Genomic DNA, 16,215 nt, shown 5'->3' with positions numbered 1-16,215 from the left:
ACTATACACCAAAATCAAGATTGCAAATCTCTAACAGTACAACCTGAACAAACCCATAAATTTATCTAGTGAAAATTTACAACCTTAAAAGCCACAGTCATTGGTTTTGTTGGAGAGTTGCAGAGAGCAAGAGATCTGCTTCCTCAATTCAACTAATTTCGTTCGAATCGAAAGAATTAAATCCAAAAAGTGAAAGTAGAAAAATTCTAATGCTGAGATTTAATTCAAATGAGCTGGAAGCTATCCAATTAAAAGGCAATTCAAAATTGCATTAAAACGTCGAAAAGTTAAAAATTTATTGAAAAACACTACAAATTGATTAACATATTTGGAATTGGAGCCCTAGAAATCATAGAAACGAACAATGAGAAATGTTGGCTACAGGCAGATTCTTGAACTTCTTTCGCCGCCGGAAAAAATGGATCTTTCTTTCTGATGGAGAGAGATGAAATGGAAGAGAGAAGAACGGGAAAGAGAGACGGTGGTGGAGAGAAATGGGTAGGGATTTAAAAGTCTTTTTATCCAAAGATAAACATGTCATTAACATTTTCATTAAAATGTAGGTGGAAAAATAAGACAATGGGATGAGCTTAGTAGCACTCTTGAGTTGCGTTTGTTGCACCGGACTGTCTTGGACTGAACTAACTTCATGGACTAGGCTAGACTGGCTTAGACTAGACTAAGCTAGACTAACTTAGTAAAACGTTTGGTGCAATGTCGGACTAAGAAGTTAAACTCTAATATTCTATTTTTAAATCTATATATACAATATTTTATCGTTAGTTTAATGTAATCTATTAATTTTTTTTTTATTATTTTATCATTTGCCCTTTCACTATAATCATATTCTTCCATCATTTTTATCTCCGCACATTGCCTCCTTCCCCTTTCCATTTTTTTGCCTTTTTCTCTCTCATTTTCTCAGTACCACTGTCTCCCTCCCTTTTATCTTTTTTGTCCCGTTTCACCCCTGATCACTACTCTACTTTCCTCCCTCTGTTACACACGCGATTGAAATTATCATCACAAGAGACTTGCCTCCCAAATTCTCAATTCCCCAAAAAAACCCCAACTCATCCCTCTCAAGCTTAGGATCTCCAATTCGAGTGGCGGCCATGGCGATTTTCCCGTTCATTCTCTCTCTTCCCTTAGTTTTTTCTTGTCCAAATCCTTCCCTCTCTTCCCTCCGCCTCTTTTCCCTTGGTGGTAATCGGAACCGGGTTCTAAGAGTTTAAGTCGTGAGGGCTGCAATCAGTGAAGAAGGCTGCTTGCGACGGATAGGGAGAAGACAAGAGAGGAGAGCGGCGAGATCTAGTCCTGGCTAATACCATACTTTCGGTCGGGATTATTTAGCGCTACTTAGCGAGGCTCGGAGTCGAGGCGAGTCCGAGATAGGTCATTAACGCTAAGCCCTTGTTGCGCCAAACACTGGACTACACTAGCTATTAGTTAGTCTAGTCAAATCCTGAGAACTAAGGATGTCAAACAAACACACCCTTGAGTTTTAGTGGGATTGTACAGTGAAGTGGCTATTTTGCCCTTGGTTATGTGCGGTGCGCCTGCGTGTTGCGTTTGTTAAGAAAGTTGCTGGAAGCATCTTCCACTTTTTCTTTTGCTCTTCTTTTTTCTCTCTGTCGTTCCGTTTCTCTCAGTTTTCGGTCTGTCTTTTGGGTTTCCTCTGTTTTGCGTGAGTCTCAAATTCCCAGTGCATATAGTTTGCTTCAATTTTCATCTTTTTCCGGAGTTCTGTGCAATTTTTTTGAAGCTAAATGATTCAAATTCAAATTTATGTATAAATTGATAGGTACGGTTGTCGACACCCAATTAGTTGCAAGCTTTCAGCTTCTTAAAAAGCTAAAGCATCTTTCTTTTTTTACTACCCAATTGTTTATTTTCACCAAACTTACAGTTTCTTCTATCTCTATGTCTCTCGACGGCTGGATCGATGACAAAAGAGGAAGTGCAAAGGGATGCATTTGACTCCCACTTTTAAAGTTCCTTCCATGAGCAGCCACCCAAAAAGTGGCGACTGGTGAGGTCAAAAGATTGATTTTTTTCTTTTCTTAACTTGATATAAAGCTTGGATTTTGAAATTTCGGTTGGATTTAATTGTTCATTTAATTTGATGGGTTTGGTTTTAATGGAAGGACTCTGCTTTCATTAATGCATAATATATTGATTAAATTTTAATTAATATGCTAATTTAGTAGGTACCCTGCAATCAACAACCTAGCTAATTTAGTAGGTACCTTGCAAGCCCTTTCTGAGTAAGGTATATAATTTATTTAAATTTGTATGATTCGTAAAGATCCATGAGGTATCGTTTGGTATGCAGACGGGACGGAACGGAATAGGACGGGACAGGACGTAACGAAACGGAGCGGGAGCAAAGATGCCCTCGGATGGAAACAAGGAGGAAGAAGAAGGAGACGGAGATGTTATAATTTTGTGTTCCACGGATGTGGAACGAGTCGTTCCAGGGGGTGAGGTGGAACGAAAATTCGCCCAAAACTCGTCTCGTGGAACAGCTTATTCCACCCGTTTTAGGCGCACCCAACATGGGACGGAACGCCTTATCCTACTCTGTTCCGTCTCGTCCCACGTACCAAACGGTACTTGATAGATCGAGTTTGAACAAATAAATTCTGTAGTTTGATTACTTTTTTCATCTTATTCATTTATCATTTTAATTATTGCTCCTTTAGACATATGTTTACTAACAATAATATCATTTTACTTTCAGGTTTTTAGCACAATGAACATCAGCAATTTGGAAGCCTTTCAATCCGAGGAAAAACTTAGAGTTGCGTGTGTAGAATTTGGAGACTCAAACATTTCAACCTTGATGACCAATTGTCTGACTTGCATATCGTATTTGTTGATGGAATGGTAACTAAATCATTCTCTTATACTATTTTCATTTAAATAATGGATGTATATGTGTCATATTCTGTTTACTCATCAATATTAATATTTATTTCTTTTAACTTTAATTTTAGCTATAAAGGATGAATGGATAAATATGAATAAATATATATTGCTAATTACGTCTTCTCGCCTTTGATTGAAATCCTGTAATTTCATTTTTACATCTTCAGGAAAAGCTCTCTGTCTGATAATTACTGCTCTTATATCAATCTTTGTTAAAATATTTTGCAGAACAATATGTGTATATGTAAAGCGCTTTGATACATGACATGGATGGTGGTATGGCGCTTACCCAAATTGTGTTAAATAAATACATAAAGGTCCAACAACTGGACAACTAATTTGTCAAAAACACCCAAACCAGATTCCGACACCTTGGTAACAATTAACAAATTGTAGCTTAATTTCATCTTTTATTACTACGAATACTCTCTCTCTATTTTTTTTCCATGAGTTTTAATAATGTAGTTAATGATTGATGGTTTCATTATTCTGACGTAGATATCCTTTTTATCTAAAGCATGAGTATGTGAAATGTTAAGACAATAGTATATTGGGTAAGTAATCTTTATCGTATTATGAATTGAGGTGTTTCTAATTTGTATTACGAAGCTTTCATAATTAATGTTTGATTTCTACCATTTTACTATGTTGTTCTATTGTTTTAGGCGATGAAGTGTAAAGTGTTATACATGCTAGGTAAAATTAAGAAGTGAATGAAGTCCTCTTGAGAATACAAGGGATAAGCCTACGGGTGTTAATTTGGCTTTTAGATTGTTTGTTGGATAATAACATAAAATTTCAATATTTACATCTATATAATATTTAACATCATCTACTAAATATTAGGTTGCTCCGAGTATGTACTCAAAACGACTCCAAACAAAGACAAAAAATTCATTGTCTAAACATCAATAAACATTTTACAATGGTCTAATAGAGCGTTTACATTGATACTGATTGAGACGGCTTTACATTTTTATGGTTAAATTTTGTTTAGACGTTGCAAGATTACTGTCAGCTCACCATTTGTTTTTTCTTATGATTTCTAAGCGTTTAAATTGGTGTATGTGTTGGGAATTTGAGAGTTTAGTCATGTTTTGTATATTTTAGATATGAGTAATGAATTTTTCCAATGGTATTATTTTTTTGGGTAAATATCAGGTTACGACTTTCAAGTTTCATGATTTTCAACATTTGGTATATGAAGTTTTTTTCGTCCTAGAGTCATACCTAAAATGTTAATTTTGGAACAGTCTCATACATCCGTTAGTCAAACTATTAAGTCTGCCGTTAACTGATGACGTGGTACCCACGTAGACAATGACTAGGCGTCACGTGTCAATATAGGCCCACATGAATATTAAAAAAAATTTAAAAAAAAATTTAAATATAAAAATTTTTAAAAAAAATCAGGGCGTTCACCCTCCCGACTTCTACCTTCCTTCTCTTCCCTGCACCCATTGTCCCCGCACACCCACCCATTCCCCTCACGTTACGATTTCGAGGTATGTTAGGTGCAGGAGGTTTGAGGAGGCTTTGGATATGTTTCGGAGGATGTCATGTGAGAGCAACGATAAGCCTGATAAAGCTACGGTTGTGACCACCATTTCAGCTTGCACAGCATCGAAAACTTTGGAGCTTGGTAACGAAATTCATGAATATGTTAGAAGTGAACTTGGATTCACTACTAGAACTGGAAATGTGGTTGTTGAATATGTATGTAAAACGCGGTTATTTGATTGAAGGCCGGAGAGTTTTTAATGGGTATACAATACAACCGTTTTAACGAGGCGGTGGCTCTGTTCCAAGAGATGCAAACTAAAAGAGTTAAAGGGGATAAATTTACGACGGTTGCTCTACTCACAGGCTGTGCTCCGTTGGGAGCATTAGAGCACGAGGAATGGATTCATGGGTATATCGAATATAACAGAAGAATTAAAAATTGATGCAGCTGTTGGTACCGCGGTTATAGAAATGTATGCAAAACGTTGGAGCATAGACAAATCTTTGGACTTCAATCATTTATGGGCTTGCAAGGAATGGCAAGACAAGCAAAGGAATTGAGTTGTTCTCGAAAATGGTGCAGATTGGCATGAAGCCTGATGATTTCACCTTCATTGTTGTCTTAACTGATTGCGTTCACAGAGGGTTGGTAGATGAGGGTTGTGAGTACTTCAACTCCAAAAGAAAGATATATGAGATTGAGCGAGGTTAGAACACTATGGTTGCCTGATCGACCTTCTTGGGCGTGCTAGACTGTTAGACGAAGCAGAGGAGTTGATAGAAAGGGTTCCAAGTGAGATTATAGTCCCGATTTCCATATGTTTGCATCCATGGCCAGCAACTGTACATTTCAATCTAAAATTTTGATTTAGGACCGAAAAAGTCAAACTATGATGCTAATAATTTGGTTCCACAAGAGAATATGAATATTTGTAAAGCATAGAACAATAAACAATTGAACAACTAGTCAATATCGCAAATGAATTGTCAGTTAAATAAGGAACAAATCATCTGTTGGATGCGATCAAATCAAATGTCCGAATAATAGAGCTGGGAAAATGAGAAAGACAGCTAACGTGGTCTGCGGGAGAGTACAATGCTGGAATAGCAACTATTCAACCGATCGGGCAATGCTCTCTCTTCAAACCTTTTTCCTTTTCCGTTTGGGTTCATCGGTAGTAGTCGTAATTTGATTAGTGGGATGATTATCAGATGTGCCATGGCTTGGTCCTGGACTTGACTCTTCATACAACCAATCCGGAACTACTTCAGATTCATATTCATAGTAATAATCACCCCAAAAAAGATGCTTGTTTTCCTTCAAAGGTTTGTCCCATACTAGATTTACCCCTGTTTTCTTCACTACAAAACCCTCTAAAAGAATAACAATCTTGTCCCCGCCTTGCAAATTGAGCTTGAGCTTATCGTTCGATAATTGTCCCTGCCAAAAAAAATTCTGTCTTGCTACCCAAGAACTGCTAGAGACCCTCGAAGTAGTATGCTTGGTCCGATTTACAACAGTAAAGGTAACATGTCCAAATTCGAATTGCGAGCAAACCCAGCAGAGTGTCAACCTTGTAAAATTACGACCATCACATTGAGGAACATCAAAACTGATTTTATTGCCGTCAGCAACAAAGTCAAACCACTCCAGAATATCATAAATCTCATTCAGAAAAATACCACCAACTCCGCAAGAAGTCCATCCCTATAATATACGTACAATGTAATATAGTGTCAAATACTTGTACATGTGCGGTTGTGTTTGTGTGCGTGATTGATAGAGAAAGACAAGAGTAGGAGGAGACAGAGATAGAGAAAGACCTGTAGGATGTTGTTCCTAAACTCAGATGTGAGATTGGCGCACTCATGCATACAAAGCACTGCCATGGAGTTTAATGATTTACCCAAGCCTAAACCTGGAACCTCGGTGAGTTTGGGTGAATCCCTTATATACAGTTTTTTTATGTTTGACATTTGCGAAAAGTCTGGCATTGTTTCCAATGCAAAGCAAAATTCTGCTTCCAAGACTTCCAAATTTGTTGGTAAATCGGGGATTGCACGGAGATTCAAGCACGTCCATAACCTCAAATAAACGAGATTTGACAGACCACTGAGGCTAGGTAGGCTACGACAACTACGGCCTCCAACTCTCAACTCTTGTAAAGAAATTAGACGCCCAAGGTCGTTGGGGAATTGTTTTATGGCTGTAATAGTTGCATCAAGTTTTCTCAATGATACCATCTCCCCTAAGCCCTCGGGCAGTTCTCTTAATGCACCATACGACAGACGAAGAGTCTCAACAGATTTCAGCTTACAGAATTCCCCTGGGAGACACCTAATACCGCAGAATTCAAAATTTACCAAAGTGAGTCTTTTAAGTCGACCGATGGTTGGGTGAATCTTGGACAATCTCCAACAGCCGAAAAAATTCAATTCTCCGAGATTTGGGAGCCTTGAAAAGTCTGGTGACTTTTTTAATCGACGGGATTCACTGAAATCAAGGATTTTCAAATTTTCGAGCGGCTGCACAAACCCAAAAGAAAATATTATTCAAAATCCAAGAAGAATATGGCTTAAAAAATAAAATCAGAGTGGGAATTAATTATAACTCGCTAGGGGTGATTGTACCTTGGAATTCTTCCAGCCTTTTCTGAGTTTGCTGAACCGCAGGTCAAGAGCAACAAGTTTAGGCTGATTAAGAAGGTGCTCCGGCATGTACTTGAAAGGGAATCCATGCCAGCACAACCATCTCAACTCTTTCGGAAAATGTTTGAAGCTTCCAGCGAGCTCTACATGGTTGAGCCTTAGCAATCTCAGTTTTTTCATATTGACAAATGCTTTTGTACTGAAACTAGCCTTTTTTTTAGAGCTTGGCAAATCTAGAGAAAGTGCTTCAATTTCTTCAGTTCCCTGTGAAGTAAACAAAAGGACAAATGATGAGTAATAAAAGGGTAATTTGCATCTGAAAAATGATTTACTTACAAACAATTGTCGTATAATCGGTTGGAAATCGATTTAATTGCTTCTATTTCCACGTGAAGGTTTATTGTACTTACAAATATATTTCTACATAATATTATAAAATGTAAGCAGTTGCATAGGATATGATTTAGCATGCATTAATATTGAACTTTATCGAGAAATTACTTACAGATTTATTTGTCAACACGTCTGTTACGACTTCAAGGTTCCACAATCTACCCAATCTTTCAGGTTGAGTAGGAGATTTTTTAGAAATGATTATCTTGCCCATTTCTCGAATCAAATCATGCATCTTCAGTGCGCCCCGTTCAACATCTACAAGGCACCGTTCACGCATAATACTGATTCCTATTATTGGAGATAACCCACATCCATCTAATATTTTTGTGACATAATCCTTTTTCACATAACCCTGGCCGATTTCAAGAAAGAAACATATATCAAGGAATATAGCCTTCTGAGTATCATCTAACCCATCAAAGCTTATTCTTAGTTTTTTAATAATGTCTTCTTCAGGTATTCTTTCCAATTTCTCCAGATAGCTCTCCCACTCTATTTTGGGTCTGCCAATAAGAGAAGAGCCTAAAACTTGGAGTGCTAATGGCAAACCCCCACAATAAGAAACTACCTTATTTGACAATTCAAGATATTCTTCATTAGGACAAATATTGTCAAATGCATGCCAACTGAAAACCTCAAGAGCTTCCTCTTTATTCATTCCCCGATCTCGATATCTCATATCCACTCTCAGTTGATTTAGTAAATGCTCATTTCTTGTTGTTATGATAATTATACTTCCTGGACCAAACCATCCACGACTTCCAGCTATTGCATTTAGTTGCTCCACTTTATCTACATTGTCAATAATGACAAGTACCCTTCTACGTTGGAGGTGTTGTCTTATAACAATGATCCCCGCAGCAACACTACAAATAATTTGAGGCTTGGCATGTTGTAAGATGTCAGAAATAAATTTTTGTTGCAAACAGAGCAGACCATGTTGGCTTGTACCATGGTGGCAAACATCTTCAAGGAAGCATTTGAATTGGAAGCTTTGATGAATTTTGTTATAAATGGCTTTGGCAACAGTTGTTTTGCCCAATCCACCCATCCCCCAAATTCCAATCATTTTAACATCATCTGATCCACCACTTGAAAGATCACTGATAATTGGTTGAACACGTGAGTCGATTCCAACCGGGTATTTGGCCACATGTAATTCATCTGTGCTGGGACGCAATTCCCTAATATTCTCTTCAACAATTCTCCTAATAAGCTTTGCTTCATGCCTGAAAACTTAATTAGTCAGCATTAACTCAATGAAGGATTACTAGAAGCTATCACTGCACTCAATTAGTAAACATATATCTATTTGGTACACTGATTTCAACCTCAAATCAACTTGCAATATATAAGAGAGAGATGCCCAATATCATTTAAACCCTAGAACAAAATAACCTTAATTTTCGATGCGTGAACTTGGAGTATTGTATATAACTTTCAATGCCAAAAATTTCAATTTAGTAACATTGCTTTTTAGGTCAAATTAGCAAATTATGAGATGCGTCACTAACAAAAATTTAATCATCAAAAATCACATCATATGATTTGTAAAAGCAAAATTTTGATTTAGGTGCTTCATTTTTAAATTTGTTAGACCAAACATAGCTGGCTTTTGGACTTTTTATTAAACGACTTTTTACAATTTTTGTGCCATATTTTTTAAATGTCGTCTTTCTAAGATTCAAAAATAATATCCAAAGCCCCTACCCTAAATCTAGCCTTCTTTATACCAAAATTAATATTAGTATTAATCCAAATAAATTATTAAGTTATCAATCGATGATATGTTTGCTCAAAAAAAAAAAAAAAAAATCAATCGATGATAAGTGAAAAAATTAAAACTAAACGTACCAAAATGTAAAATCAAACGTACCGAACCGTAAAACTAAACATAACAAATTATAATTTAACAATACGTACAAAAAATGAAAGCACCAAAATTTAAAAATAAACGTATCAATCCATAATATGAATAAAATCAACGTATGAAAACTAACACTAAACCTACCAGTAATGTATACAAATAAATCTCTCAATGAAATGTATACATAATAATTTTATAAAAAAATGTAAACATCCACCATTTTTGTTATCTTGAAGATAAGATTATATTTTAATTTTAGGAGAAAAAAAAATCTTGCGCGAAAAGATATAATAAAAGAGATAATTAGATAAATATTTAAGCGAGATTTTTGCTCACTACTCTAAACTTTGGTAAATGCTTACTATACACCTAATTATGTGCCATGTGACTTTTCAAATAACCATGGTTAATTTTTTCCAAAATTAAAAAAATAATATTTACTGTGAATAATTGAAATGACACATAATAAATAATTAAATGTATGATGAGCAAAAATACTTCCAATATTTAAAATGAAAGACCATGATTATGTCTTAAAAAGGAGTCCACAACTTCTAAAAATAAAATACCTTAAACAAATGAGTTCTAGTATCATAAGTGTTTCTTTATAAGATCGCCCACGAATTTGATCAAATCAAAATATACTGATTAACTCATGTTATGCTCTTAAAAATCAATTAAAAGAGATTTTCTAATTCCAAATACGAATTCGTTAGGCCCTTCTATAGGATAACTTCCGTCTTGGAAGTTATTAGGCATTTTTATACCATAGCCATGATTCCTCATAATTTCGAAAATTGTAATCATCATTTTTAATTTGATAAATAAAAAAATACTGATGTCGCCTATTGTACCTAATCATCTTACTCAAATCTTAAAAAGCACAGATGTTTGATAAAAAAACAAACTTCAAATTTTAGGCGTTTAAATATAATTAAACTTTTGTAAAATATATTTTAAATAGGTAGTCTCCATCTCCTTAGCATTACTTATATTTTATCTCGCAAATCTTGATGTTTCAATAAAGCTATTTTTCCTGTGTGCTATTTGCCTAACAACCATTCATTAACATGTTTCAGAATGTGGAAAAGCATAAAATAGATAGCAGCATTACTATTAAACTAGTCTAGTATTGAAAGACGTCCAAGTCCAATGAAAATGGTTACCCATTATTAAGATGGTGGCCAGACAAATTTGCAGCTTGAGTAAGAGCCTCTCTCCACTGCTTTACCCTTTCTTTCTTAGCTTCACGTTCTTTGTCATCTTTTTCTTCAAGGATGCCATCTTCGTGCTTCTGAAATGCTCGGGCTAAACAACCTTCCTGCTTCCTCACATGTGAAGGATCGACATGATAGAATATTGGCAAAACCTGTTGCCCCAGCTTTTCTCTACATTCCATGATCTTCACCAGCTCATCAAGACACCATCTTGATTCCGCGTAACACCTTGAGAAGACAATGACCGAGATTCTGGACTCTTCGATTGCCTGCAACAGTTCGGGTTTTATTTCTCCCCCTCTTTTCAGATTGTCCTCATCAATAAAGGCATCGAAGCCCCTGTCTTGTAATGCCGCGTGAAGGTGGCCCGTGAAGCCATTGCGTGTATCTTCGCCTCTAAAACTCAAGAACACGTCGTAATTCCAAAGTTTTGAGGAGGATTCATGGGATGTCATGGTGTGGGGTTACTGTTTACGGCACTAGAGTGGTTCCAATCGAGCGAAAAAAATGGCAGCACAAGAGTATATATAATACTGAAGGGACACTAGCGTTCCTCCTAATATTTGGCTCTTTCCAGGAAGCAGCCGCCCTAAGTTTTGAAGAAAACAAAGGATTGGAAGAAAAACAGCTTTAAGATGAATCGTGCGTTCAACAAAGTAAAAGGACACTAACTGATGGGACTAGAGTCGATGATAGGAAGGGTTTGCAAGTGCTTTTTTACTTTGTGCGCTTGCATAACTAATTATTGCTGAGATGGGGGAAAGAGTCGGCAAAAGTAGCTGGTAGCGTTCACATTAGGGGTGGACAAACGGATTTTGGACCCATGGGTCAGGACGGGTCCACGTGGGTCGGGACGGGTACAAGTCGGGTCCTAATATTGTGTAGAAGAAACAGGGCGGAGTGGGGTGGGTTTGAAGTATGGATGGGGCGGGGCGGGCCTAAAAGTTATAAGAAATGGGGCCCTGGATCAAAATGTTCAACTGTTGGATTTGACTGGATTTAATCTAGAAGACGCGTGGCAAGACTTTTTGCCAAGGAAATGTGTGCCTTCACCAAACTCAATGAAGACTTTTCTTCTTCCTGCCAAGTTGCGTGTCCATCATCAAAGCAAATGGAACTTTTCTTCTTCATGCCAAGAAACCAAAACCATTTCCCAAAAATCCCACAAAACCCACAAATTCCCATAATCTAATCCAAGAATCGTCTTTGAAACCCGGTTTTTCTCCCACAAAACCAGAACGATAGTTGTGGGATCTTCACAAAAACCAGAACGATAGTTGTGGATCTTCACAACGATAGGAGATCCATCTGAAATCATCTTTAATTTCAGATGGATCTTCACAAAAATTTTCTTTTTGTTATTCATACACCCAAGACATTTTAAGAAATAACGTTGATTATTCAAAACGAATCAACAGTTAGTTGCACAGAGTCACAATCAGTGATACTCTCAACTTGATAAAGAAAGAAAAAAAAAAAAAAAGTGAAGTCGATTTCCAAACTAAAATAAAATGTATATAAATATAGAAAATTATTATTAGCACTTCAAAAATCTCATTTGACACTCCAAACTTTCTATAATTAGAAAGAAAAATACACTTGTGCAACATGTAAAATGAGATTTTTTTAGTGCTAATAACAGTTCCCTAAGTATGTCTTAACAAATATTGTAGGTGGCATTGACACTCCAAACTTTCTATAATTAGAAAGAAAAATACACTTGTGCAACATGTAAAATGAGATTTTTTTAGTGCTAATAACAGTTCCCTAAGTATGTCTTAACAAATATTGTAGGTGGCATTGACTTAGACTTTCACGAATAGACTTATAATTTCTTGTATCTAATAAATACCCAGATTGAAATAATTCATTGATCTACAAAATTTTCTCATGGGAGGTACCCATTTTTTTGCCACTGATACCCATATAAAGGCTAAAAGACAATACAATATTAGATTCATATGTGGTCGAGATATTTATCAATTTAATCATTAAAATGCATAAGCTCAATGATACATTCAAGTTAGATCAATTCCTGAAGTTTTGGTCAACAATAAAACTGCTTAGCTAGGAGTTCACCTATAAAACGTGCAAAAGCGATATACTTTTGAACCACAGTTCTATGTATTGTGAATTTTTGTCTGCAACTTTTGTGGCATATAGAGGCTAAAAGATAATACGATATTAAATCCATATATGATCGAAATATTTATCAATTTAATCATTAAAATGTATAAACTCAATTACACATCAAGGTTAGATCAATTCCCGAAGTTTTGCTCCACAATAAAAACTGCTTAGCTATGAGTTCGCCTATAAAACGTGCAAAGACAATATACTTTTTAGCCACAGTTCAATGTAATGTGAATTGTTGTCCACAACTTTTGCATCTAATAAATATTCACGGTTAAAAATATTCATTGATCTACCAAAAGTTATCATGGATGTACTCATTTTTCTACCATAGATAGGAATATAGACGCTAAAATATTCTCATTTAATTTAAACATATCAAACTCATTAAACACTCTAACCTGAAGCTCATACCGATTATTAAGCTAATTAGTACTCTAGAAATTTAGAGATGTCAAATGATGAAGAAAATGAAGAGGAAGAGGTTTGGATAACTACGGAGAAGTAGATGGGGGTGCAGAATGACAACCATAGGAGATGGAAGGATTTTTTAAAGAGAGAGAAGGGGATTTGCTCCATGGAGATGATGGACTGGTTAGGGTTTTATTTTTTATTTTTAAGTAGATTGAGTTGGGTGTAAAAAGAAGTTTGATTGAGTTGAGTTTTAATAAATAAGGGCAGTTTTAAAAATAATGTTGGGTGTAAATAGATAATGATAGATAAATCAAATACAATGTGGATATAAAAAGTAAGCTAGGTGTTGAGATACAAAATATGGGTTCAAATAAAATATCCTTTAAGAAATTATTTGAATCAAATTTAACTTAAAACTTTATGAATAGCTATGTATTTGTATGATTTTTAATTACTTATCGGAATTTAAATATTTTTATATTAAAATGTTCATAAAAATAAATTAGGATAATCTATATAAATTTTATTTTAAAAAAGGTTACAAAAAAAAAATTAGGCTAAAATCATTATTTAATAATCTTGGGCTAAAATTTTAAGCCATGAGAGATCAAGGAGAAAAATAGTTTATGGATTATGGCTTAAAATTTCCTGATTTAAATTTTTAAGCTTTATCTCTAAAGGTTGTACATGGTCTTAGAGCACCCATCAAATTGTGTACTTGACATAATGGTTTTTAGGATACAAACATTTATCAAGTGCCACACTAAGAGGATCCATGTGATTGTGTAATTGTCTAATCAGATGATGTAGTGGACCTTTGAAGTAGAGAAAAGACTTGCCCACATCAAGTTTTCCAATGCGGGAAACAACCATTTGTTTTCAAGCCTTTGGATGCTTGGGAGAGGTTCGGGAACGTGAAGGTTCATGGGTTTGGGGTAAAAACTGGAATTGGATTTGATGCGTACGTGTGTAACTCGCACATTGACATTGTTGAGAGTTTCAAGTAGGTGTTTGATATTTGCCTGAGAGAAACTGGCTTTGTTGGAACGTTACGATCTTGAGGTATTCTTAGGTACAGGAGGTTTGAGGAGGCCTTGGATGTGTTTCGGGGGATGCGATGTGAGAGCAACGTGAAGTCTGATGAAGCTACGGTTGTAAGCACCATTTCAGCTTGCACAGCGTTGAAAATTTTGGAGCTTGGTAAAAAAATTCATGTATGTGTTAGAAGTGAACTTGGATTCACAACTAGAACTGGAAATGCATAAATGTAGTTGTTTGAATGATGGCCGGAGAATTTTTTATGAAATGCCGGTGAAAAAAGTGTTATGTTGTACTAGTATGGTATCTGGCTCTGTAAATTGTGTAGGTTTGGTGAGGCAAGAGAAGTGTTTGATGGGCATGTATGTAGAATACAATTATACTACCATTTTAACGAGGTGGCGGCTCTATTCCCAGAGATGCAAACTAAAATGTTAAAGGGGATAAATTTACAGCGGTTGCTCTTCAAAGGCTGTGCTCGGTTGAATTGAAAAAGATTGAATTGAAATAGATTGAATTCAAAGTTGTGTGAATTATGATCCAATATCCATCCTATTTATAGCAAAAGAAAAATTCAAATCCAACGGCTAGCTGACGTCAGCATGATATCAGCTACCAACGGCTAGCTGACGTCACTTAGCCCTTTTTTTAATTTAAGTTGTAGTTTTTAAATAATAAATTATGTTTGGCTCTCGGTTGGAGACGGTTTTTTGTAGTAGGGTTAAAACGAGCCCTCTGGCCCTCTGGCCCTCTGGCCTTTGGTTGGAGACGAAGACAAATATGATCATGTACTGTTCATTAAAATATTAATATATTAGAAAATTTTGAAGGACTAAAGGATTAAAACAAGTCTTTTGATCAGCCATCGATTGAAGATGGCCTTAACATTGAAGTTTCGGAAAAGATTCGGAGAAAAACAGCTTTTAAGAAGAAGCCACGTTCAACAGTATAAAAGGACACCAACTGATGGGATTGAGGAGTTGATTGAAGGGTCTGTTAGCTTGCAGACGTAATTATTGCTGAGATGGGTGAAAGAGTTGGTAAAAGCAGATTTGGATCCTCTCCTGAGCTCAGCATCTTGAGCTTGTTGAGTAAATCACATGAATCGTTAAATTTTAATCTAACGCTTACAAACAAAAAACACCTTTTAAAAGTTATAATATTTGTATTCGTTGGATCAAAATTCAACGATTTACGTGATTTGCTTAGCAAGCTTAGAATGCTAGGCTCGGGAAAGGATCTAAATCCGATAAAAGTTACTAGTAGCGTTCACACACTGCTAGCCATCTACGCATCGGCACGTTGGACCGAAAGTTCTCAGAGTCAAAAAGATGTCTAGATAGATGCACTACAATTGCAAAACTAGTACGAAAAATATAGCAAATGTAACAGTACTTTTGAGATTAATGAAAGGATAATACTTGCATTCTCATAAAGGAATGCATATATTTTCACATTTACAAATAACATATCTTAAACATTTAAACTCAGCAATTGAAATCATTCAACAATTTCTTAGTCATAATTTGAAGATCATTGGAATAAAAAATTGCTTAATTATCCAAATGTATCAAATAAATTAACGGTTCATCGTGAATATATTACTTGATATCTACACATTTGATTTGTACTATACATTTCAATGACTAAATGATCTTCAATCCAAATGATTTTTTTACAGCAGTGATCTTTAATGAAAATTAAGAAATTGAACAATTTCATTTATAAAATTTGTACGATGTATATACATTATTTGCATAATGAAGAATGAGCTCAACCCTTCAAAGTGGAAATACAAGTATTATACTTGATGGAATTTTCCATGAGCTTATTGTTAGATGTCCCTCTCACCCAGAAACGAGAGAGATATACATTATGTCGCGTAGTTTGATAATGCCTTTATTATTGAGTTTAGATGAGATAACTGGGTGCAAAAGAGAAAACGTAGTTCTACTTGGATTTTAAAAGATGTTTAGAATTTGTTTGATATTCTATTTGAATTCTATATTTTAAACTCAAAAGCACCTTTTAAATTTTAAAGTTTAAATACTTATTTGGTATGAACGC

At 35.4% G+C, this 16,215-nt stretch overlaps 1 protein-coding gene and 1 long non-coding RNA gene across 4 annotated transcripts; one reads left to right on the top strand and one right to left on the bottom strand.

Annotated features, from left to right (window-relative positions):
- The first annotated feature begins 1,472 nt into the window (after positions 1-1,472).
- LOC137731398 (uncharacterized) lies at positions 1,473-4,055 on the top strand. Of its 2 annotated transcripts, XR_011068258.1 has the most exons (4): positions 1,473-2,032; positions 2,208-2,272; positions 2,744-2,889; positions 3,160-4,055. It is a non-coding gene; the product is annotated as an uncharacterized lncRNA (long non-coding RNA). The 2 variants fall into 2 exon arrangements; XR_011068257.1 differs by lacking the exons at positions 1,473-2,032; positions 2,208-2,272 and adding an exon at positions 2,343-2,612.
- Positions 4,056-5,389: 1,334 nt separating this feature from the next.
- Positions 5,390-11,246, bottom strand: LOC137731365 (disease resistance protein RPV1-like). Of its 2 annotated transcripts, XM_068470482.1 has the most exons (6): positions 10,634-11,246; positions 10,513-10,603; positions 7,589-8,708; positions 7,066-7,347; positions 6,259-6,960; positions 5,390-6,142 (listed from the first exon to the last, which is right to left on the bottom strand). In XM_068470482.1, the coding sequence occupies exons 1-6, from the start codon at positions 11,016-11,018 to the stop codon at positions 5,576-5,578; spliced, it is 3,147 nt and encodes a 1,048-aa protein (XP_068326583.1). In that variant the 5' UTR covers positions 11,019-11,246; the 3' UTR covers positions 5,390-5,575. The 2 variants fall into 2 exon arrangements, with proteins under 2 accessions (XP_068326583.1, XP_068326574.1); XM_068470473.1 differs by having other exon boundaries at positions 10,513-11,246.
- Positions 11,247-16,215: the final 4,969 nt, after the last annotated feature.

The sequence above is a fragment of the Pyrus communis genome, chromosome 1 (assembly GCF_963583255.1).
Source record: "Pyrus communis chromosome 1, drPyrComm1.1, whole genome shotgun sequence".
NCBI lineage: Eukaryota > Viridiplantae > Streptophyta > Magnoliopsida > Rosales > Rosaceae > Pyrus > Pyrus communis.
This window is presented reverse-complemented; position numbering and strand designations above follow the sequence as displayed.

What these genes read in the sequence shown, in the direction of transcription:
- LOC137731365 (XM_068470473.1), bottom strand. Translation starts at nt 11,018, where the DNA reads ATGACATCCCATGAATCCTCCTCAAAACTTTGGAATTACGACGTGTTC. An exon ending in AAGGCTGGAAGAATTCCAAG is followed by an intron (nt 6,961 to 7,065) that starts GTACAATCACCC and finishes GGGTTTGTGCAG; the next exon opens with CCGCTCGAAAATTTGAAAAT. An exon ending in TTAGGAACAACATCCTACAG is followed by an intron (nt 6,143 to 6,258) that starts GTCTTTCTCTAT and finishes CGTATATTATAG; the next exon opens with GGATGGACTTCTTGCGGAGT.